This window comes from Talpa europaea (assembly GCF_964194135.1).
Source record: "Talpa europaea genome assembly, chromosome: 10".
Taxonomy (NCBI): domain Eukaryota; kingdom Metazoa; phylum Chordata; class Mammalia; order Eulipotyphla; family Talpidae; genus Talpa; species Talpa europaea.
Window position 1 is genome coordinate 5,396,182 of NC_140077.1, and position 21,726 is coordinate 5,417,907.

At 52.2% G+C, this 21,726-nt stretch overlaps 1 protein-coding gene across 1 annotated transcript in view; it reads right to left on the bottom strand.

Annotated features, from left to right (window-relative positions):
• The window catches only part of HTRA1 (HtrA serine peptidase 1), a 48,233-nt gene that overhangs the window by 10,648 nt on the left and 15,859 nt on the right, over window positions 1-21,726 (bottom strand). Inside the window, exons 2-3 of the mRNA XM_084246082.1 lie at window positions 14,749-14,848; window positions 13,905-14,109 (exon numbers count right to left, since the gene is read on the bottom strand). Coding sequence (XP_084102208.1) covers window positions 13,905-14,109; window positions 14,749-14,848 — 305 coding nt within the window. The remainder of the gene's footprint in view (window positions 1-13,904; window positions 14,110-14,748; window positions 14,849-21,726) is intronic.

Here is a 21,726-nt window from a genome sequence, read left to right on the forward strand (position 1 = left end):
TCCCACCATCTCACTGGCTTTCTGTGGGAAGTCAGTGACTTAACGGCCTCTGGACGAGCCTGGCTCGCATTGGGTCCTCATGTGAGAGCGTCATGAGTCAGTTACGGTCAGTGTGGGGTCTGCGCAGCCCCAGCGGTGGAAACCCCAACCAAACAGCAGCAGCTGGTCTGGTCACCCAGGTCTCCGGCTGGCGGTGGTGCAGGTCTGCTCTGACATCGACCCTTCGCCCTTGGGTGCGCTGAGGCCGGGGGACACAGTGCTGCTCTGGGGGCAGGGCTACAGCCTCCCCACGCCCCTCCAGGCGTCCAGCAGCACCCCAGCCAGCTCAGCACAGCTCAGCATGGCCTGTTTACCCTGGGCCCAAGCCAGCCGCCTTGGCCAGGAATGACCTCACCCCACAGTCCCAGTGGTGGGTGGGCCGGAGTCAGAGCCGGTGACGGGCACTCAGCCACTCGCCGGAGGCCCATGGGGGACACTACTGTTTCATTGGGGCCTAGGAGGGGCCTTCAGGGCTGGGCTCAAGGGGCAGGCAAGGGGACATAGCAGCAAAGGCTCCCAGGCTTCCGCCCAAGTAAGAGTTGCTTTCCACCAACTTCAAGGCAAAGATGGAGTTGAAGCACAGATGGGTGGCCCGGTCCGTGTCAGCTCGGCCCCAACTGGAACCACATCAGAAAGCTAGGGGGCTGGGCTCACTTGGAGACCTCAGTTAGCTTTCAGCTCACCCCCATGCCTCCCCCCACAGGAAACCCACCACCCTGGCCTCAGGGGTTTGGACACAGAGGGACCTAAAAGCAAAGCTCCCTGGGGCTCTTCTCTGCCAAATCTCAACTCAGTCTTAGAGGGAAGGAGGCAGAGGCTTTGGGGGAGCTGAAGCTTGACGTAGAGGGGAGGCACTTCCCCACAAGGGAGATTGTCGAGGGCCAGGTGCCGCTCACTGTGGTGGGCCAGGCCTCCTGGGACACCGCCTGCCTCCGATGATAACAGGGCCAGGAGAGCCCCGGTCGCCCACGCCTGAGTGACCAAGCGAGCTTGAGATGTGGACACCAGCAAAATGAGCCCAGAGTTTCCCCAAGAACCAGTTCTCACCTGAATGTAAGAGGAGGAAATTTGGGGCCCAAGAGGCCATGGAGTCACACCCTCTGTGCTGGGTAACAGCGACAGGGCCTTGTCTGGGTTTTTATTCACTCAAACATTTCCTAGACTGTGAAGGACAACCACGGGACAGGAAGAAATGAGAGTGGACACGGATCAGGGGGTTGGTGGGGCTTATAATATGAACCCTGAACTGAGACAGGGAGGAATCTCTCACCTCCCAGCTTAGAAAGCCCTTTCACAAGCACCTTGGGGATCACGACCCATGTGCCCCCGTCTCTGAAGAAAGGCTCAGAGAGGCAGTGACTTCTCACAGCCAGCGAGCGTCCTGATTAAACATGAGCACAGGCTTCCAGCTCTCAGACCTGCATTCCTAGTATATGTTAACCCGGAATTCTAGTCGTGGGCAGAAATCTCTGTACATAAAGCAGGGCAGACCTGTGGGTCAAGACAGATGCTCGTGTCCAGGAGGCCAAAATGCTTTTTGGGTGCCATCTGGCCCCCGCCTCCCCAGGACTCGCTGGCCTCACAAGCATCAGGCCCTCCAGCCTGCTCCAAGGGGGATTGGTGGGCCCCATCCTCACCCCAGGGCTGTCTGCTGGGCGCAGCCAGAGCGGCTGGCTGAATTCCTACTCCATACTGAGTGTTTTACTCCACAGCTGTCTAGACACACGGTCTGCGAAGGGGCCGGGGGAGATGGAGTGCAGATACGGCTGGAAGCTTGAGGCCTTGACCTACAGAGGCTGTGAACTCCGGGCCTCCTTCCCAGGCTAGCCCTGCCCTGCTGCCCACAGGCTGGTTCCCACGCCTGCCACATCAAAGCCAGCGCAGGCGCCCAGCAGCAGACGCTCTGTCTGAGGCTCTGTGTAAAGCGGCCGGGCCCCAACCCAGCCTGGTGGTGCCAGTCCCTCTCCCAGCAGCCACTTCCCACCTGGCCAGAGCCTTCCCTCCGCCTGTGGAGCAGCGCACATGCCCCCTCCACTGGGCTCACGGGAGACCAAGGGGGGTGGGGGGAACACGCCCTTCCCACTTGTTGCAGCAGATCCTCCAGCCACTGGGGATAGAAATGCCCATCAGGGGTGGGCACCAAAGCACAAGGGTGGAGAACTCATAAGAGGCCACCGAGAAACTCCGAGGCGCCAGACCCCAGGCAGCTGAGGAGCCTGGGACTGCACCCCCAGAGCCTGCAGCTCTCAATGCGCCTAAGTCCTTCTAGGCTGAGGGATGTGGCAAAGTGAGTCCCTCACACTGTCGTGTGCAAGGGCACACTCATCCCTGGGGAAGGAGCCTGCAAGGCCAGGTGAGATGCACACCTGCCAGCCGCAGCAGGTGACTCAGGATGCCGAGGTGCCCGCAACCCAGCCAGCGAAAGCCACTGTCACCCGAAGCCCCCCATGCTGACCGGTTGGCGCCCGCCACCCAGGTCTATGGACAAACAGCCCCGGGGAGGGCGTCAGAAGCCCTGGGTGTGGACTCCAGATGTGCCAAGTCTCTGTTAAATTCCTAAATCCTGGCCGTAGGCAGGACACTAATTGTGCGGTAGATTTGATGCTAAAATCTGGCCGAGGTCGGCCAGGGCGTGATTACAGAAGATGCTCACCAGTCATTAGAGGACAACAAACCAACAACACCAGCAATACCCACGGGAGCATCTTCCAGAAGGTCTAAATATAGAGCAACACAAAAATGGTCTGGGGCTGTATCAATTAGGGTGTTTGCTACTTCAGGGCAGATCACTTCAAAGGCCCGAGGTTGACATCAAGAGGAGGCGCCTTCCTCCCTGCCGTCTGATCCACATCAGCCCGTTCTGAGTCCCGAGACAGCCGTCGCCACGCCTGGCGTTGCAGAGATGGCCGATCCCGGGGATGGAAGAGGGTGGTGCGGCCCCTGCGGCGTCTTCTCCAAAGGGGCCAGCACAGAAGGGCATGGCAGCACCGATCAGCCAGCCCCGCACCTGCCTCAGCCCCTGGGGACGTGGCTGAGTTAAAATGGGTAGGGTCGGAGGACTCAGAGCAACACGAGGGGCCCCGCCAGCAGGCCCCCCGGCATCAGGGAGCTTGGGAAAAACTCTAATATGTGTCTGCTCCTTCGTGCAAGGTTTCCAAGGACAGCAGTGGGCATCGAATATCATGGTGGTCGATGCAAGATATGCATACAGGTGAGTGAAGCGAGCCTAGCCAGTGCAAACAAGGTCGCCCCTTGCCAGTGTAGACAAGCCCACCCCTCACACGCATGTCCTCCATGCCGTGTTATGTTCTGCCTTTACGGCCAGCCTCGGTGCTGGGACTACAACTGCCCCCACTCTGTCCCTGACCCATCCCATGTCTGACCAGTCTACTCTGCCCACCGCCAGATGCTCAGGGCACACAGTGGGGCAACAGGTAAGAACTGCTGTGCAGACCATTCCCGGGGGAAGGTGGGCAAGCGGCGGGGACACACAGGCAATGGGGGAGTTGAAGACAAACCAGGGGAGAGGCCACCCTCTGTTCTCAGGGCGAGGGCCGGCAGGTCCTGCATCTCTCCTGTGGCAGGAGCCCCGCTTGGCGGCAGACAAGCCCAGGCAGGGCGGGGCAGGGCTGTGCGGCCGCCTGCTTTGAGATCTGTGCCCGTGGCCTGGGCTCTGGGAAGGTGAATCAGAACTGCTGGAGCCTGACTGGGGCCTGTCCTGAGGGCTGCTCCAGCTCATGGCTGACTTTGGTCCACTGTCCAGCATCTAGCAGCCAAGTGTGGTGGCCGAGTGAGGATGTGGACAACGTGCACACACAGTGCCGCCTGGCTCACCTGCCCTGGCAGCAGGATGCAGGTCTGCTCCTGGCCCCGAATGAACTGGCACTGTGGCCTTGGGCCTATACTCTGAGTCTCCGTCTGACCACTTTTAAAGTAAGGTTGTTGAGCCTGGTGGTGCCAAGCTCTGACCGTTAGGGTTCTTTTCAGGAGAGCTGGTTGACGTCCAAAAATCCTATTAGCAGACAATGGTTAAATTGGTAAAAGAAAAGCAGGCAGGGGCTTTCTCAATACGTTTCCAGAGAGGTCATGTGGGCCCTGCAAAATCCTCCAGCCGCAAGATGCTGGCCTAAAAGCAACCACCCGTCAATATTTCAGCTTCTGGCCATGCTGGGTTTTACCTAACAGCCCTAAGCGACTCATCCCCTGAAGTCCAGAGAGAAGAGCAATAAACCAAACCAAAAATTAAAGGAAAAACTGGCAACTTTTTAACTTGATGAGGTAAATAACTCCTCTCCCTTCCTTGAAAAGTAGAAAGCGCTCCTGTTACTAAAATATTTTTGTTGCTGAATCTGCAAAAGGCCTCTGTGCCGGCCAGCTGCCTAGCACCCTGGCTTGCAGGGCCTGGGGCCGACTGGGCCTGCGTGGTGGCTGAAGTTTGCTTCAAAGGCTAATGTTGCAGCAACTGGCGGCGGCTCAGCCGAGTGATTCAATGCGCCTTCCGGAGAGTGGTGCTGACCTTTCATTTTCTTAAAAGAAAATAGGCTGTGGGGAAAATGACTCGCCCCCCTACCCAGCAAGAACAGAAGAACACACTTGCCTCCTAACAAAAACAAACTAGGTCACTGAAGAGTTTAGGGGTGTCAGTATTTAAAACCTGTCTGCGTGACCCCGCGGGGGAGAAGGGCCATCAGCCCTGGAGGAGGTGAGGGCACCAGAAGGTGAGTGGACCTGGGGGCTGTAGGCCCAGGTGAGCCGGAGTTTGCTGAGTTACTAGGGCGCAGGACCCACTACATAATTTTGGGGACCCAGGGAAATGTAGAAAGGAAATCCTTTGTTCGTTAAGCACATAAAAAGGGCCATTAATTGAACTATAAATAAAGCCTTTTTTTCTTCTGTTCTCTCTCTCACTACTTGTTTTATGTTTTTTATTTGCTATTTAGAGCCATGCTCCCTGGGGTTTGAAGATACTATGGGATGAAAGGGGACACCCGGGGGCCTCAGGACTCAGCGCCCTGCCAGCAGGCACTGGGCAGGCCCATGCACCATGCCCCATGCCTGGCTGGGGTGGAAGAGACTTGTTCACCAGGGTCACTGCTGGCTCACCCCATGTCATCTTCTGTGGGGCCCCTACAATCACTCTCAGCCCTGAGATGCTGTGGGGAATGCTCACCTAACCCCAATACTCCCTGTGCCCGCTCCCTGGGGGGAAGGAAGGCCTAAGGTGCTGGCACATACTCCATCATCTCATCAGACTGCACTTAGAAAACATGAATTCCTGGTGGTGCAGCGGTTGAGCGCTGGGTTGCGAAGCTGCCCGCAGCCTCTGCAGCGCCGGTTCGATCCCTGGCTGCTCCCCGGCCACCGGAGGAGGGTCCTGCATGGCGCGCAGACCTCTCCTGTCGCCCGCTGCTCCCCTCAGCAGTGTCCTTCGGTCCTTCTGCCTGCTCTGCTCCCCGCTCTGGCTCTGGCGAATTCTCTCACCCTCCCGCGCTTCTGACTGTAGCCAGTGCTTGTATAAATAAATAAATCTTAAAAAAAAAAAAAAAGAAAAGAAAGAAAACACGAATTCCAAGATAAAATTACGACAGCAGCCTCAGAGCATCAAACCCCAAGCCTGGGCCTCCGAGCACAGCGCCTGTGTGCGTACAGGTCACGTGGCCATGAACCTGTCCTGCCAGAGAGGAGCTGGCAGACCACACTCGGGAGATGCTTGAGATTCAGATTAGAGAAGATGGACGTTATCCTTGACTGCAAAACAAGGGCACCGCCTGGGGGATGGCTGCAGGGTTGGGGACAGCCGAAGGCCAGGGCAGGCAGGACCTGCCAGTGCCGACACCTGCAGAGCTCAGCCTACGGAGGGGAAACCTGGGGTGGGGCGGCAGATGGGGGAGTAGAGGGCACGGAAGGGGCTCAGGTGGGAGAGGGAAGTCAGGGAGATGGAGGAGAACGAGACAGGCAGAGGTGGTCACCCAAAGGCAGAGGGAGGAAGAGCAAGGAAACCACCTCTCTCCCCACTGTTTACGAACTCCGCCATAATATTTAGTCTCTTTTCAGCAAGAGATGTTGACAGTTCGAACAGTCCTTACTCTTGCTGTTTAAACCACAGAGTGTCGGCAGCTGCCTACGGCGCCGAGGGCCAGCGGCCTATGTGCCCCGCGCATCAGAGGCGGAAAGCGTCGCCCTCAAGCCTGACTCCGTCTCTTCCGCGCCAGCCCGTTGGCTCCTCCACTTTCATCCACTGACGTCAACCTGGCTGGTGCTGCTTCCACATACTTCCCACATGCTGTTTGGCCAATAAATATTTACAAAAATCAATGAATGTGAGAGCAAATAAATGGAAGGATGGCCAAACCAGCTCTTGAAAGATCCATCGGGATCTTAAAATTGGGGTTAGCCCAAGAATTAGGGCTGCCAAAGCCTACACTTCTGTCCGGGTAACTGACTCTGGATTCAGCCTGCGTGTCAGCCATCCATAAGATCCCAGGCTCGGGGTTCGGGAGACGAAGGAAACACCTTATACCCACCAGCTCCCAAAAGGGAGGGCTGTGCTCTCACCCTATTTGATGGGCTCAGTGCCAGCACACAGCAAGCGCTCAGTGGTGCTGAACTGAGTGGAAGCACACGCTCCTCATTCACATAAGCAACTCATAGCCTGTGTGGTCCCACAGGCAAAGAGGAGATATATCATTCCTTTCAAACTGCTTTTTAAAAATGTGATAGATGTATGATTTCCTATCAATAAAAATAACTTGAGGTGGTCAATGACAGCAGACATAACGTTAAATTAACATATATATTCATGACCTAAAATGGGCACAAAGACAGTGTTCTAATCAGTGCCAATAATTTCTTGAGCTGCCTGAGGGAAATACTATAAGTCACATGTTCTTGATTAACAAAAGTGATTTATTTAGTATATTTATTAGAATAATCAGTTCTCAATTCAGTGACTGTCTTATTTCTCCTTTGCTATAGAAAGTAATCTAGATGGTTACAAGAAAAGAGTTTTGGGAAACTATCTATACTGCCAAGAATGAAAGTTGATCAGCTCATTATAAACCTTTTGCACTTCCAGGCTCTCAGGAGACCGACTACATAAGAAATGGGAGCTTTCCAGAGAATGACCAGGAGCCTTAAAAAGCCAAGGCCAGGGGCCTCCCTGGTGCTACAGGGATTAAAGTCTCAGTGCTATCAAGCTATCGCCAGCCACTGTGGAATGAGTTCAATCCTTAGCCAAGGAGCTGACCCACATGGTGCAGCAGACCTCTCCTGTCTCGCCCGCTGCTCCCCTCAGCAGTGCATTTCAGAACAGATCCACCTGCTCTGCTCCCTACTCTGTCTCTGGTGAATACTCTCACAGCCCCCCACCCCCTGCACCTCTGGCCTACACCCCAGTTCTTGTAAGCATAAATAAATTAAATCTTAAAAAAAAAAAAAGAACAAAAGCCAATAAGAAATAGACAATACACAGGGGAACTAGCTAACCCAAACTGTTTGCTTGTGTTTTGGAGGCCTCTAACAAACTTGCCGGGAAATAATTTTGCACTGGAGCAAGGTCCAGGTCTTTCAGACTGGACAGAAAAGACCTGAGCAATTCTAGTCCCCCACTCTTCTGCTTGTCTGGCTCTGCCTGTCCTGCATATCTCAGCTTGGATGTCACTTTAGACAAAGATCCCTGCCTACATTATGCATGGAGGTCTCCCCAACACCTTCTACCTCCTTTTTGTACTCATCACCATATTTATTCTAGTTTACCTGTTTCCCACACAGTGTTTGGCCATGATAGATACTCAGAGATTATTTATAGAATCAGTGAATAAATAAGGAGCAAATGAATGAACAAACAAGCCAGACCTTAAAATAGCATTAGGTTCTTGAAGAATAACTTGCAAAACATCTAGGAATTTATGTAAATTCTTTCTACCAATTTTGCAGAGAAATAATAAGGCAAAAATCCGGTGCCTCTCTCTGCCTGACCTCACAATACCAAAACATCATCTTCAGGAAAGAAGAACCACCCCCAACACCTACAGAGAAAAAGAGCAAATGATATCAGCTTCTCCTCCTTTGCTCTTTGGTCACCCAGTGACCAAATTCACCTCGCTTGGGACTTCTGAGCATAATCAGCTCACAGCATTCAGCTCCTCTGGGACAAGGTGTTAATCACCTCGCAATGGGGCTGGCAAACTTCTTCTGTGAAAGGCCAAGAAGTAAATAGTTTTGGCTCACAGGCTATTTGGTCTCCTTCCTAACTTCTCAGCTCTGCTGCTACAGAACAAAGCAGCCACAGATTCTTAATAACAGCTGTGCAGCTGTGTTTCAATAAAACTTTATTTACAAAACGAGGTAAAGGGCTGCATTTGGTCTATAGGCCACAGCTGGCCAGCCCTGGACTCTAACACATTGTTACGTGCTCACTAAACTATTGAAAGGAGCTAATTTATGTCCCCCTCTTCAGTAAAGGGGACACGAGAAGCCAGTGGGGCACCCACAAACTCAGTTTCAATAACCTGGAACTGCTTTGTCAGAACCATAAAAAACATTCTTGATCTAATTCCCTTAAGAGAAAGTGCCAAAGTGAAAAAAGGCCTTACCATATTAAGAGAAAAACACAGCCAAAGAATTTCCTTAACAATCAGCTAAGTTCTTGAAATGGGGCCAGAGAACACACAAGGGCTCCGGTTTTGAAAGTTTGGGGAGCTGAAACATTTTCACATTCCAGAAGGAGCAGCAATCAGGACAATAAGGAGCCACGTCCCCATTAGCATCTGGACAAAGGCTGGCACAGAGGAATAAGGCCAGCTGCCACTTCACTGTCTGGGTTTACGTTACCTCATGAAATATTGATTTTGGCCCCCTGAAAATGGTAAAAATCAATGTGGTAATAGAAGCCTCTAACACGGACAGGGTCTGTGGCACCTCCAGCTAACACAGCGGCAGACTCAGAGATCAGGGAGAGAAAGCAGAGACACCACAAAGGACCAGTGCAGAGAAAGTGGGGGAAAGAATCCCAAGTGGAAAAACACAGAAACAAAATAAGAGGGTAACTATGGCAGTGCGTCCACATTCCAGGCTCCCAGTTGCTTTACAAGATTGAGTGACAGGCTCCAGAAGATGGGAAGTCTTTCCAGTTCAGGCTCCGCGTTATCTGATTCACTCTTGGACACGCTTGCGAGGCTTAGTCAGCGCCTCTGACAGTCAGGTTGCCTGAGGAGAACTGGCTGACGTGAGTCAGGCCTGGCCAGCTCCTCGCCGGCCCCCTCCCGCATGGTCATCCCCATGGACCCTCCTCACTCAGAGAACTCGGGCAGATGCACCTCACACTGGCCAGGTTCTGAGGCGGGAGCCTGGAGAAGGTGACAGGCTCCTGGGACGTGTGCCTGCAAGGCCTCAGGCCCCTCGCCCCCACCCCTGAGTGACCCCAGCTCTGAGCTTATAGCAATTCCTCCCGGCAGCCAGCTCAGCAGTAAAAGGACCCTCTGCAAACAAACAGCCCCCTGCCCAAAGGGTTCACTCTCCAGCCACTTCAAATGGGCCTGAAGGTGGCTTTGGGCCGAGGTGACCAGGGGCGGGTGGGGCCTGGGGGTGAGGGAAGAAACCACCTCACAAGCCTCAACAGGACTGTTTCCAAATATTTCCCCGGTTGTTGGCGTCAGGGAAACGCGCCCACAGGAAACCTCACAGCCTCACCAGGCTTTGAGTTAGTAAAGACCACAGAGCCACCATCCAAACACCAAGCAGCCACTGGGACCAGACGGGGCGGGCGTGGAGTCTGGGAGGCGGGTGGGGCTCGCAGCCAGCCCCTGAGGGCCCCCTCCTCATCTGAAAATGAGAGAGAAGCCAGGGACCCCGGCCCTCCCCCACATACCCTCCCCTCCCATACACATCCTTCCCCCACATACACACCCTCCCCTCACACACACTGGGCCTTGCTTCCTTCTGAGCTGAGGGCCTGAAATTCGTCCTGGGACACTGCTGTTGAGCACCTACCTCCTGACCAGTGGATGGACAGGTGTGTCCCTCACACTCCAGCGGTGAGAGGAGCTAAGGGGCGAGTAAGACAACTGTAAATGAGAATAAAGACACAAGGAGGGGAAAATGTGTCCCCAGAGTGACAGGGCTGGGGTCAGGGGTCAGGGGAGGGCTAGCTAAGGAGCACTTAGCCTGAGGCCCGAGGATGGGAAGGTCAGTGCAGGAGCTGCAGGAAGCAGCCGAGCCCTGGTGAGCAGATGGGGGTGGGGAGCAGCACCCGGCCTTCAAGGCCCTGGTGAGGCGGCCAGATCTCTTTGAAAGCGAGCGATGTGCAGAGGGTTTTATTCCCTAGACAAGACCTGATCTGAAAGTGGCAATAACCGTGGGGAAGGGAAGGTGGGGGCTAGAAGATGGGGGAGAATGCTATGTCCTAATCAACACAGCTGGAAAAACATCTGGAAGCAAAGGAACTTTTCCTCTTACCTCCTTCAATATAGTCCCTGTATTTCTGCCCTGTACTTGGGCCTAAACAAACAAAAACCAAATAGCTTTCTTTTTACATTTCTCTCTCTCTCCCTCCCTCCCTCCTTCAGAACTACTCAGGAAAACCTGCATGGACAAAATGCTGCCTTTGGATGAACATTTACAAAGTTCTGCATACATGCCAGTGTCATGCGAAACACATTTGGAAGCATTTTTTATCCCAAGCTGAACTGGTTTGCCCTCCAAGCTGCTTTCTATTAAAATGTTTGCATGCACTCTGTCTTCCTTCCTGCAGCTGATATTCCCTCAAGGGGGGCTGGCCCCACTCACGGCCCCTAGGAAAGAGGACTTGAAATTTCTGGGGCAGAAGCAACAGAAAGGGTTGCTCGGAAAAAGCTGGGGGGCCAGTCCCTAGGGGGAGCCCCCCTCCTCCAGCATGGGAGAAGGCGGCAGACCAAGTGAGATGCGGCTCAGGCGCCTGCTTTCAAAGCTTCCCCCTGTCTGATGGCTCAGCAGGGAGACACGCACTTGTGTCTGCTCAGCACTGAGCTGCAAAACACAGCTCTTTGGTCTCAAGCCCAGAAACGTCTCTGGCAACGTCAAGTTAAGGGGGGGTTCACTGGAGATGTGAGGGGGAGGTCCAAGAATGGAAGGGAAAGCCTGAAAATCTGGCTCAGAAGGGTGGGCTGACTGCAGAGCCTGGGTGTCCCAGCAGCAGCAACACCCCCCCCCCCATGAATCGTGTTGCTTTCTGTGGGTGACAGTCAGAGGCAATTCTCAGGGGAGGATGTGCTTGGGTGAATGGGTCCTGTGTTGTTGGCCCTGGGGCTTGGGGGACCCTCTACAACCGTTGGTCCCATCAAGACTGCAGCAGGGGAGAAGGCCTGGAAGGAAATGCTGGCTCTCCCAGGGTGGCTGCATGATGAGAGGACAATGACAGCAGCTGTCCATGGTGACCTCCACCCATTAAGCCAGCAGGAAGGCAGCTCTCAGGAAGGACAACAGCTGCTTAAGGCATGGTGAACCCTTCAAGTGAAATCATGATGCCTGGGGGTGCAGATAATAGGCCCCACTTTAGCTACTGGGCCCAGGCGTGTGGTAGGGGTGGCCACACCCACTTCAGGGGGTTATCAGGAAATAGTCTGGACAGCAGAGCTGTGGTCTCACCTGGATGGCAGCCTTAGCAATGATTTTCCATACTCCAGCTCAATTTTTGTTGGTTCTACCCTGCTTCCTCAGGGGTCTCTGCTCTGTTTCTCCTTTGTGGGTGTTTCTGAGGTGTGACCAGCTCACATGCTACCTGTGCTCTGCCTGCAGGTCCATAACTCACATGCTGGGGTGAGGCTGCGCCTGCCCGGGTGAGCAGCTCCTTCCTAACCGGGCCTCATCACAGGCCACCCCACCCCTCTCAACAATCAGGCGTCAAACTAGGGAAACCCCAGGGAAAGAACCAGAAGAGAGGTTTCTATGCTCCCCACTTTGGATGGCAATCAGCAGAAAAGAAAGCAGTTGAGTCAGGGGAGACCAGCCTCATGTGGGTACCTGCCATGGAACCCCCTTTGGCTCCCAGTCTATTCCAAAAAGCCGCACTAGTGCAACTTGACATTTACAAGTTCTTTTGCTCTTGGGCTGCAAACCCATCTCGAATCACACACTGCTGGCGGAGGGGGAGACTCCCCAGCACAGCAAGAGCCAGGCCAGAAACACCCTAGCGGGCGGGCCTGTGAGCTCTCTGAGTCCTGCCCAGACACGCCAGGGATGACACAAGGCTCCAGGCTCCACCTTGGCTCAAAGTCTGAAAAGAATCTCCCCGGGCCAGAAGCAGTCACACAGGATGCGCCCACACATTCCACACATGGAATCGCTCGGGGGGAGGTGGGGAGACAGCGCACTGACTCCAGGGGCCCCCACTGCTGCCCACCCCTGGGATCTGGCAAAGCTGACAAGTCCTGGTGTGGCCACAGGATGTGCTATTCTGGCCGTCTTCTTCCTGTGAGGCTACCACATCCTGGACACCCTTCTAGCAGCATGCTCCCAAAAGGGGGGGTGCCTCTGGCTATTTAAAGTCAAGCCACCCCATCACCAAAGGCCAGGCTCCAGCCCTCCAGTGATGGCTGTGGACTCTGGCAATCGGGAATAGCAGCAGGCTGGCTCCAGAGGCAGTGGCTTCACAGTCACTGAGCTGTGTGGCCTCGGGCCGGTTACTTAGGCTCTCTGAGCCTGCTTCTTCCTCTATAAAGTCGGGATAACACAACATCTTACAGATTAGGTGAAAGTGACAAACAAAGGCAGAGCCTGGCCCAGCATGGAGCTTATGAAGCAGGAGTCGTTGTGTCGAATCAACACATTTGGAAAGACTAGTTGTTGCTAAAATGCCAGTCGCCTAATAAAAAGAAGATCCCATCATGGTCTTGCTGATGGCCAGTTACCCACTGGCCCGTGGACAGCACGCTGGCCATGCCCACAGCCACATCCCAGCGAGGCTGGCGGAAGGTCCTACCACCGTCAGCCTGATCCCAACCAACCCTGATTCTCCCTTTACATAAAACTGGGAAAATTACAAGGGCACAAAAAATCCCCGAAGTGCAATCCCAGGGCCCCCAGCCCGCAGCAAACCAAACCTCCAGAATTCTGGGTCTAATGAGAACTGACTTAGTGTCGGGGATGAAGACTTTGCTTCTGCGGAGCAGAGACGACTTCAAGGACAATATTTAAATAGAAAACAAACCATTTGAGAACACAGCATTTCCCAAACTGAGTCCCTGTGTCTGGGTTTAAAAATTTTTAAAAAAACAAAGGTCCTCCGCTCAGGTGGTTATCCCTGAGATGTGTCCCTGTGCATGTTTGTGCATCAGGAGCTCTGAGAAGGCCTGTCACAAGGAAATCCACTGGCTTTGTTTTAATTCAAGGTTTCCAGAACTTTTGGGGGCATGGAGTGGTTTTCACACACCCCTAGTAGCCCTGCAAAACCCCCAACTTGGGAGACCTGGCTTGCTTTCAAAGCAGCTGTGAACAAGTCCATTCAAAACCCCATAAATCCTCTCCATGGGGCGAACACTCCAATGAACCCAACTCAGAACAACAGGTGAGCAATGGAGGGGCCCCCCCCTTTCCAAGCCTTACCTAGTTTCTTTTTAAACGTATTGCTTTCTTTCATAAAAATTCCAAACACTATATAAAAAGGCTCTGATCTCGTAGAGCCTGCTTATTAAAGACGCTTCCACGCAGCTCTCCCCACCCAGGCCCCCCGAATGCTCTCCTTTCACCCAGACTTGGCTTCAGCCCAGATCCAGAGCCTCTGAGAATCCCTTAAAATCTGGGCACCTTGGTGCCTCTGGACTTTGCCAGGTTTTGCTAAGTTTGAGCCAGGGCCCTGAGGCCTCGGCTCTGCCGGTGGGGAGCACGCCTACCTGGTGGTCGATTTTGATAAGCGCGATGTCCGCCTTCTCGTCCACGTCCTTGATCTTGGCCTCGTAGGTGGCACCATCCTTCAGCTCTACTTTGACCCGGTGCTTGTTGGTCACCACGTGGGCATTTGTCACGATCAGTCCATCTTCAGACACAATAAAGCCAGACCCACTGGCCACTGGCACCTCCCTCTTAGAGAAAGGAAGCCTGGAACCAAAGGATGGAGGCTGGTTAAGCCTGAACCACCTCAACGCAACCCTTCATCACACTGACTCTGCACCAGCGACGTGGCTGGCAGCTTTCACTGTAGATACTGGGTTAATTTCACAATAAGAAAGGGGCCACTGATGATTTTTGCACGCCTCAAAAAATTCCACTTACAATCTAATCCTAGAGAGTGTCTTCTGAGCCACTGTATCTCAAAACATTTAGAACGTAAAGGTAAAAAGTAACCAGAAACTTGGGCCTCCCTGGTGGTGCAAGGGGTTCAATCTCAGCACTATGAAGCTATCCGCAGCCACTGCAGCAGGAGTTCCATCCCCGGGCAGGGAGCTACCCCCATGGTGCAGCAGACCTCTCCTGCCTCGCCCGCTGCTCCCCTCAGCAGTGTGTTTCAGGAGATCCTCTCACCCCCTGCACCTCTGGCCTACACCCCAGTTCTTGTATGCATGAATAAATCAATCTTTATAAAAAGAAAAAAAGTAACTGGAAACCACTCTAAGGGAGAAACACCATCTTCCTGAAGGAGAAGGTTCAGTGAGCCTTTAAAGTGTCTCGAGTGAGCTGAGGTGTTGCCAGCACGGCCGGGGCGCGCACAGAAGTGGCCGGGAGGGCCGGGCCGCTTACTTGCGAAACAATTCGATGTGGACCACGGCGGGCGCGATCTTCTCCACCACGTCGGCAATGAAGTTGTATTTGTGGCGCAGACTGTCAGGATCTTCCTGCGCTGAGAACAAAGGCAGAGACAAGAGACTCTTACAGACGCTGCTTGGGGCCGCGTGGCCGGGAGAAAGGCAGGTTTCAGAGGGAGCCAAAATACGCACCCAGAGGGCCACGGAGGCCTGAGGTATGAGGACAAGGTCCCAGACCTGGGCACAGATCCTTGCCGCGCTCGAGGAACGAGCCGCTCAGATAAGACAGCACATTCCATTGAACATGACCTCTGTGCTTCTCAATAGTTTCTCTGTGAAAAGGCTGAGCCAGCAGCCCCAGCGAACACCTGTACCTCCTTCAGCAATTCCAGAACACGCTGGTCTCTAAAGGATACCCTCAGCCAGCACCTCCCACCCCCCACCCTCCCCAGCACAGGGCCGCCACAGAGGGCAAGGCTGCGGCTGATTTTGACGAGGTGCCCATCAGGAATAACAGACTTAAAAGACGAGGACGCTTGAAGGCGCAGGTGCAGGCCCTGCCTCTCCCACCCACACCACAAGGTAAACAGAGGCCACGGTCTGTCCCCAGAGGTGTCCCATCACGTCTTAACCACCCCTTCCAACCCCTGGGGCATCCCAGGCCAAAAGGCACAATAGGCGCCCGCTGCTGCTGGGGGGAAATGAGAGGGAAATCTAACAACCATCATTTTCTCTATAAACACGTGCATTATGATTAGTGAACCCCAGACAGTGGGCCTTGCAGACCCCGCTATGTACCGCCCAGTGCAGGGAACCCCAGACAGTGGACCTTGCAGACCCCGCTATGCACTGCCCAGTGCAGGGCTCCCGCAAGGCAAAGCAACTTTCCACCAGCCAGATGCATACCCACTGCATCCAATTCAGAAGTGAGCTACTGGAGACCCTGGCCCCAAACCCACACCGCCTGATGAAACCCTTCAGCAAGGCTGTCTTGGCTTAAATAGGTGGGGGGATCTGGGCTGGTCTGCAGAATGCACCTCCTTCCTCTCCTCCCATCCCGCCACCCGTCTGGCTCAGCACTGCACACAGCACACTCCAGGCACCCCTGGGCCCGAGCAGAAGTTGGCGAGAAGCTTTCAAAAAACTTCAAAGCAACTAGAGAGAGTCCTCGGAAGCTTGGCGCATCTCAATTTTAACTCTGTTGTGACTTTTTACCTTGCATTTGGCAGTAATCGTCTCGAACATGGTGTGCAAAATGGTGAGGACCTGCCCTCTTTCCACAAAGCATGTTTTTCCAAGGAGCAGAAAAATTGCTTCACCCCCCCAGGAGAGATAAACTAACACATTCAAGACGGCCTCCGTTTACAACTTGGGCTTTCACCAGAAAGAAGCCTGTTCCTTCGCACAGGCAAGCCAGGGGCCCCGGCCCAAGCCTGGCCGCTAGCTCCCGTCACGGCGCACTCAGCAGGATTGCAACACAGGCCTGCAGGTTAGGGAGGTCACTGCCCTCATTCAGCAGGGGCCTGGGCACCCACCCCAACACGCACACACACTCACACTCACACACAAGCCCAAAATCACACCCACACTTAATCACATGCATGCACTCACCTGCTGTCACACAAACACACTTCACACTTACACTCTGAGCATGCATACACCCACACACGTCCACATGCATATCACACACACCTACACTCATACACACAAGCAGCAAACACACACATGCATACACACTCCCACACAGACTCACACTTTTCCCCTCACGAGCATGCAAACACACACCTCCACATACTTACACTCACACACAGACACACTTGCCCCCCTGCACGTGCACTGCAGCCACTCCCCAGGCCCGGCTGCCGGTGCTGCCACAGTGCAAGTCCTCTGCCTCTCAGCTGAACATCCACAGGCATCCCCAGCCTGTTCCCTGGGTCCCTGCCACAGCTGGGTGTCCCCACCAGCGACCTGAGTACTCCACACCATCGCCCGGCTCATAGAGACGTCTCAGGGAATGGCCTGCCTCCCCCAAGCTGTTTCCTGGGAGTGGGGGGCCGTCTGTGAGCCAGGGCCCCTGTGGTCCTGCCTTGAGCAGCTTGAACTCAGGGCTGGGGTCCACCCTCTTGCTGCATAGCATGGCTTTCTAAGGTGCAGGATAAGATCCGCACTGCCTGGGCAGAGAAACCAGCTGAATAAATTCAAGGCAGCATCATTTAATTATTTTTGTTTTCAAAAATGGTGTTATGTTGCCTTGTTTTCATTTTTCCCACCTCCCCTGTGGAATCGGAAAATCAAATATTGTTCCTACATTATATTTAGGAAGGCTGAGGTACACCGGCTGTGAATGAGTTCTCCATACACGCTCAATTTTCCTGGATGCAGCATAAATCACAGGGAAATCTGGGCAACTCCACAGCTTTTCCACTGAGCGCTGGCCGGCGCAGACCTGCTCCTCAAGGCTGCCAGGTAGCTGCGGTTCACTGGGCTGTCGCACTGGATAGCCCAACAGGAGAGTAAAAGGGGGACAGAAAGAGTCCTCCCAAAGGCAGAGCCTGGGGAACATCGCCCAGAGACCGCTGTAAATAAACACATCTGGGCTCCCTAGGAAAGCCCAACGGGAGGCTGAACTCAACCAGGCGGCGTCCCCCAGGACTGGCGGGGTTGCCGAGACCCTCCCAAGGAGGAAGATGGCTTCTAAGCACCATTAACCCGCTTCCTCTTTCTGACTTCCCACATTAGTCAGGGGAGAATCTGCACACGTCGGGGTGGAAATGGGCACAATTTTTCCAGCTAAAACGAGAAACAGTTGTTTCTCACACAAACGAGACAAAGTGGCTCTAGGGTCTGTCCACTCTGGAAACACAGGGAGGGTACTACCCTGGGCCCCGGAGCACCGGCTCCATCCCCCATCTGCTGGTGGCCTCCCTCCATCTCCCCTGCTGTCAAGGGGGGCCCATCGCAGGAGGCTGAGCAGCAGAGTTGATTCCAGGTCCAATGGCCTCCTGCTCCCCACCGTGTGCCGCTATAAGACTGCAGGATTTGAGATTGGACGCAGGACTCCAGGAATTCTGCAGGTGAGTAAACAGAAAGGAGCTGACTGGGGACAGACCATAATAAAAGCCCGACATGAGTCTAATGTGTGCAGCTTAGAGCAGAAAGCAACCACTGACCTCTGTGACCTTCTTGGGGGAAGGGAGTGTCAGCGGGAAAATTAAATAGAGCAGAAAAACAACCGAACTTAAGGAACATGGACTAACCGTTCAAAGATGGCCAAAATGTCAAACCAAAGAAGCGTCTGGCTTCTCCAAATTCAGCTTCAAGATGAGGAATAAAATGTCTCTGAGTGCAGCTTGGCTCAGTGTTAGAGGCCTGCTGCAGGGAAAAGGCTGTTCCACCCACCCAGAGGAAGCCACTGTTGCCCTGTAATCTGTAGCAACCCGAGCTGGCCCTGCTTGCTCTGACCTCCAGTGTCACTCAACTCTCTTCCTTCCAGAGGAGTCCACCCATTGAAGAGTTTCCAGAGACCAACCAGGCCAGCTCTGCCACGACCCACGCTCCAGGATGCAGACAGATGGTGGGCTGGCCCCTGGGCCACTCGGCATGGTGAGAACGGGCAGGAGCACACACTTCAGTCTCAGATGATTCAGAGGGTCATGTCAGCACAGCAGCTAATGCTGTGGGACCTTAGGTCTGTCAGCTAATTCCTTCAAGTCCCATTCCCTTGTCCACAAAGTGTGGTGATCACACCTCCATGTGTTTTTGATTTTGTGAGCTACTGTAATGAAGAACTTGCAAAATAAGAGCACACAGTTTAAAAGGATAAAAACAAAAGTACTGGTAAGAGTGCTATTTGGTTGGTGGCTGTGGGCAAGTAGAGCAGAGAAGAAAAGGGAACTTGAGGGATCCAGGGGACCACTGTCTCCACCTTGGCAAACTCTGTAGGTGCTGAGGGTCCTCCTACCTGGGTCATCGTGGCCACCCTCAGCAGTGACTGAGGGAAAGTAAGGGCCTTATACAGTTAGGCCAGAAGGTAAGTCTGGGCAGAGTCAAGGCCTGGTCCTTCTAACTGCGCCATTCCTGTATAGAAAGCTGGAGTTAGCTGGCCTTCAGCAATGGCCAGCCATGTACAAAGGACTGGCAGATCTGAACTCATATAAATGAAGGTAATGTAGCTTCTACAGTCCTCATTAACAAAGAGAAAAGACAAAAATAACAACATTGAGAATCAAAGCAGGAGCATCACTACAGAGCCCACAGACATTGAAAGTATAAGGAAAGATTATGAAACAATTTATGCCCTTAAATCTCACACCTCAGGGCCTCCCTGGTGGCGCAGGCAGTTGAGGGCCCACTGTGAAGCTGTCCAAAGCCTCTGCAGCGCAGGTTCGATCCAGGCCAACTGGTGAGAATCCCACATGGTGAAGTAGACCTCTCCTGTCTCGCCTGCTGCTCCCCTCAGCAGTGTATTTCTTCAGTCTGCCTGTTCTGTTTCCTGCTCTGTCTCCAGTGAATCCTCTCACCCTCCTGCACATCTGGCCTGTACCCCCGTTCTTGTATAAATAAATCAATCTTAAAAAAAAAATCTCACAGTTCAGATCAAATAGACAATTTTCTTTAAAATACACAATTTACCAATGCTCACTCAAGAAGATAAAATAATGAATAATCATTTACCTATTAAAAAGACTGAAAGTTGGGCCTCCCCGGTGGCGCAGCGGTTGAACGCTGGGTTGCGAAGCTGCCCGCTGCCTCTGCAGCGCCGGTTCGATCCCCGGCTGCTCCCGGAGGAGGGTCCCACATGGCGCGCAGACCTCTCCTGCCGCCCGCTGCTCCCCTCAGCAGTGTACTTCGGTCCTTCTGCCTGCTCTGCTCCCCGCTCTGGCTCTGGTGAATTCTCTCACCCTCCCGTGCTTCTGACTGTACCCAGTGCTTGTATAAATAAATAAAATAAATCTTTAAAAAAAAAAAAAAAGACTGAAAGTTTCAGGCTCATATGACTTCATCAGTGAGTTTTACCCAACATTTAAGAAAGAAAGAATACTAATACTTTACAAAGTTTTCCCAAAAGTAGGAGAGGAAGCATTACCCACCTTTATCTTATGAACCCAGAATGACTTATTTATAAAAGCTAGACAAAAGATATTGTAAAACAACTGCAGACTAATATCCCTCATGAACACAACCCAAAAGTGCTTAAGATTTTTAGCAAATGGAATTCAGCAATATCATAAAAAAAGATACTATATCATTAGCAGGTGGGGTTTATCCCAGGAAAGAAGAAAAGGGTTTGGTTAACACTCGATAATCTATCAGTATAATTTACCATATTAACATACTAAAAAAAGAGAAAAAACCCAATGATCATGTCAATAGATGTAAAAGATTTGACAGAATGGAACATCCATTCATGATAAACACATTCAGCAAGTTGGAAACAGAAGAGAACTTCCTCAGCCTGAAAAAATGGGGGGTCAACACCAATACTAACATCGTATTTAATGGTGAAAGATGAGCTGCTTTCCACCTAGAGCAGGAAGAAGGCAGGGCAGCCACTCTTACCACTGCTAGTCACCATTTTATTTAAGTCCTAGCCAGAATAATTCAACTAAGAACAAGAAAGTAAAGGCATGGAGAACAGACAGTAGAACATATAATTGTCTTTATTTGAAGATGACCTAACAGTCCTTGGAGAAAGTGCTTAGAAATGTGTAAGTATTCCACCAGAATAAGTGAGCTTATCAATATCACAGAATAATAGGCGAATACAGACAATTAATTGTATTTCAATGTATTAGCATGAAACACTTGGAAACTGAAGAATTAATACCAATTTTAAGAGCATCAAATATATTAAATACTTAGAGAAAGAAATATTTAACAAAATATGTGCAAGATCTGTAGACTGAAAGCTACTGGAATAAATTACAAAAAACACTGATAAAACAAAGCTCTGAATACATGGAGGGAGAGACCAGCTTCGCTGGTTAGAAGACTCGCTTTTGTTACCGATTCTCCCCAAGTTGGTCCACACACTCAATATAGTTCCAAGCTCCCAACGTGACCTTTTGTAGAAACTGAAGTGCTGTATCTAAAATTTATGAAAAAAGCAAAGCACCCAGGATATCCAAAATAGAACAGAGAAAACAGAACGATTTTCTTTTCAGCAGAAAAAAATCTGAATAACTAATAGGATTCGTAGAATGATGAGTCATAGTTTTACAGGGACAGCCCTTTCCACTTCCCTAATAAATATTTATCATTACTGATTTTTCATGTAACAAAAGACCCATTAAGAAAAGCCAACATTTCCTATAACTTTATGAGTTTTAAAACTGCCAGGACTCCATCTGAAGATAACAAGTGATCTGTATTTCCTCTTTATAAACTACTGCTCAAGCACACAGCTCCATAAATATTGCCTCCTTGGAACCACCAGCCCTGGACAATATTTTTTACGTTCAACAGCTTCATTATAGGAGGAAAGACACACACACGTGTTGATAAGTTTCAATATTTGATCAAATAAAATAAGACACCTCCATTATTAAGTGTTTACTGAAGAGAACCCAGCACGAAGTAAAGTCCTTGATCTACGTTATCACACTGAAAAAAATGAAAGCCACAATGAGAGGACCATGAATCAAAGGCTGGGCTTGTAACTCTCGCCAAGGGTTTAGCACAAAATAGGATATAAGCCTTCAAAAAATGTGCATTTCCTTCATCTTTAAGGCAAAGACTGGCTGTCAGGTGAAGAGCAGATGGGCGGCCAGAGGAAGGGCGAGGCGAGGCTTCACGGACTTAATGTTGGTTCTCGAACTTGGGCCCAAGTCACCCCAGGGTGCCACAGCAAACCCATGGGATGCAGACAGATGGTGGGCTGGTTTTCTGGGGCTAAACAGTATCAGGTTTTCTGGGGCTAAACCGTGACATCTGAGGTCTGGTGGACACCTTGAGAACTAGCTCGAGGTAGTTC